This window comes from Suricata suricatta, chromosome 8 (assembly GCF_006229205.1).
Source record: "Suricata suricatta isolate VVHF042 chromosome 8, meerkat_22Aug2017_6uvM2_HiC, whole genome shotgun sequence".
In the NCBI taxonomy this organism is placed as follows: domain Eukaryota; kingdom Metazoa; phylum Chordata; class Mammalia; order Carnivora; family Herpestidae; genus Suricata; species Suricata suricatta.
The window spans coordinates 1,723,775-1,726,363 of record NC_043707.1 but is presented as its reverse complement, the minus strand read 5'-3'; the positions used below and the strand labels follow the sequence as shown (position 1 = coordinate 1,726,363).

The 2,589-nt window shown below is 68.1% G+C and overlaps 1 protein-coding gene across 1 annotated transcript in view; it reads left to right on the top strand.

The window, feature by feature from the left end:
* ABCA3 (ATP binding cassette subfamily A member 3) overlaps nucleotides 1-2,589 on the top strand; it is a 37,037-nt gene that overhangs the window by 33,000 nt on the left and 1,448 nt on the right. The window contains 3 exon segments of the mRNA XM_029949428.1: nucleotides 53-247; nucleotides 1,684-1,871; nucleotides 2,292-2,579. Coding sequence (XP_029805288.1) covers nucleotides 53-247; nucleotides 1,684-1,871; nucleotides 2,292-2,579 — 671 coding nt within the window.

The window sequence follows — 2,589 nt, the reverse complement described above, 5'->3', positions numbered from 1 at the left end:
CCCCCCCGCCCCCGTGCAGCTGCCTCCAGGCCCCATTGCCCGCTGCCCGCAGGTGTATGAACAGCGGACGCCCCTGCTCGCCGTGGACAAGGTCTCCCTCGCGGTCCAGAGAGGAGAGTGTTTCGGCTTGCTGGGTTTCAACGGAGCCGGGAAAACCACAACCTTCAAAATGCTGACCGGGGAGGAGACCGCCACGTCCGGGGACGCCTTTGTCGGGGGCCACAGCATCAGATCTGAACTCGGGAAGGTGGGTGTAGGAAGAGGGGGGCGCCCTGGGAGCAAGGATGGGCTCACGTCTGGCTCACAGTTCATGGATGGCAGGACGGGGCAGGGACCAGGGGCCGGAGCAAAGTGCACAACAGGGAGGGGAGGACGGGCAGAGAGGAGGCCTCGTCACCCTGGCCAGGCTGGCGGGCCGGGCCCGGCCCTCTCTGAGAAGCCGCCGTCGGGACCTGGGGGCTTGGAGCTCACGGCGCTCTGTGGCCCGCGTGCAGAGTTAGCGGTGCCCGGGCCTATTCAGACAGGCATTGCACCAAAGCCAGATAAAAGGTCAGCGGCCAGGCACACTGGTAAGCGCGTCCTAGAGCCCGCTGCGCGGCGAGGAGCCCCGGCCAGCAAGCGCCAGCCCTGGGAGGCAGTGCACAGCCCAGCTCTGCCGAGGGCTCGCTGTGTGAGGGGAGGAGCAGAGGCCCGGGGCCGTGTGGCAGGGGCGTCCTAGGAGACTTCCCTACGCGGGGCCAGGCTGTCCTCCGGGCCTCTGCCCCTGAGGACAGGGTGGAAGGTTCTCTGTGCCGAGGGGAGGAACAGAGGAGAGTCCACGCCTGGCAGCGTCCGCGTGTCGGCCCAGTCCCCAGAGCGCAGCGCACGCTGTGGAGGGAGGCCTCCGCTCAGGCCCCTGAGAAGCCCCCAGTGTCTGGGGCCCACGGGCGGTACACACACGGAGAAACAGCGGAGACGTAGCCCCGTATCTAGAACCCGCACACGCAGGCTCCCGCAGGAGGAATGGCCCAGGGCTTGAGCTGTGCAGCCGCCAGGCCCGGCTTATGAAACACCCGCGTTCGCTGTGGTGAAGGGAGGAAACCAGATCAGAAAGATGCGCAGGAGAGGAGACCATGATGTGACCGGGAGGCTGGGGAGGGGGAGGACCCGTGTGTACATCCGGTCGGAGTGCCAGGGGCACAGGACTGGACCTATGGGGCCATGGTCGCGGGCGTTCCCAGGCCGATGGACATAGGCTCTGCCAGCCTGGGGACAGCCAGGAGGATGAGGAGAAAGAGACCCTGTGTCTGGGATCCACAGGCCCAGGGGGTCAGGGAACAGGTGCCAGCCCCACGGGGCCCAGAGCCCTGCCACTGCGCCACCTGACTGGGCGAGATGCCACCCGAAGGTCTGATGGGCAGATGAGCCGTCACACGGCAGGTGCTCTCACAGGGATGACATGAGTGTCGTCAGTGCATTCCTGCTCCCGCCCACCCCCATGTCCCGGTGGGCGCCGGGGCTCTGGCCCATCTCTGAGCCGTCGGTGTGGGGCGGTATGTGTGCTTCCCTGAGCCGGCCCAGCACCCCGTGTCCCTGACAAGGCGCAGTGTGCTGGCCGTGAGCAGTGAGTGGCCGCAGACATGCCTGCTGGGGGAGGCCGGGGGCCCCCTCTGACCCACTGCGTCCCCCCCGCCTTACCTCCAGGTGCGGCAGCGGATCGGCTACTGCCCACAGTTCGATGCCCTGCTGGACCACATGACGGGCCGGGAGACGCTGGTCATGTACGCCCGGCTCCGGGGCATCCCCGAGCGCCACATTGGCGCCTGCGTGGAGCACACGCTTCGGGGCCTGCTTCTGGAGCCTCATGCCAACAAGCTGGTCAGGACGTACAGGTGCGCCGTGCTCGGGTCCCCTGCCGCACCCGTCTCCCAGGGGGTACGTGGAGTCCGCCTTCCCGTACAGCTGGGGGCAGCCCGATGGGCGGGGTCCAGAGCTCCCAACTGTTGTTCCGGCACCGAATGAGGACGGGGGTGGGGCGTGACCCAGGCAGTGCTGAGTGGGAAGGGGCCACCCTGCCAGTTCCTGGCCCCTGGAGGCGAGGCCAGTAGGAGGGGGTGTCAGGGCCCGTCAGGCCCCTTCGGTACAGTGTGTGGGCCGAGCACCCTGTGCGCAACGCTCTGTGCGGCTCTGCGGGCATCGTGCTCCCCGCATTCCTGCTCACCTGGGCGCCCGCAGTCACTGCGCCCCCCGATGCTGAGATCCGGGGAGCCCATGCTGTCCGCCTTGCCTCACCCCAGCCTCTCTGCCCCCAGTGGTGGCAACAAGCGAAAGCTGAGCGCCGGCATCGCCCTGCTTGGAGAGCCTTCCGTCATCTTCCTGGACGAGCCGTCCACTGGCATGGACCCCGTGGCCCGGCGCCTGCTCTGGGACACCGTGGCACGGGCCCGCGAGTCGGGCAAGGCCATCGTCATCACCTCCCATAGGTAGAGCCGGGTCTCCAGGGGTCAGTGGAAGAGCCAGGACAACGGCTGGCCGGGAGGGGCCGGGTGGACAGAAGACCTGCCAGCAGCTGGCTCAGGGTCTGGGAGGAAGGTCCCCAGGCTTAGCCAC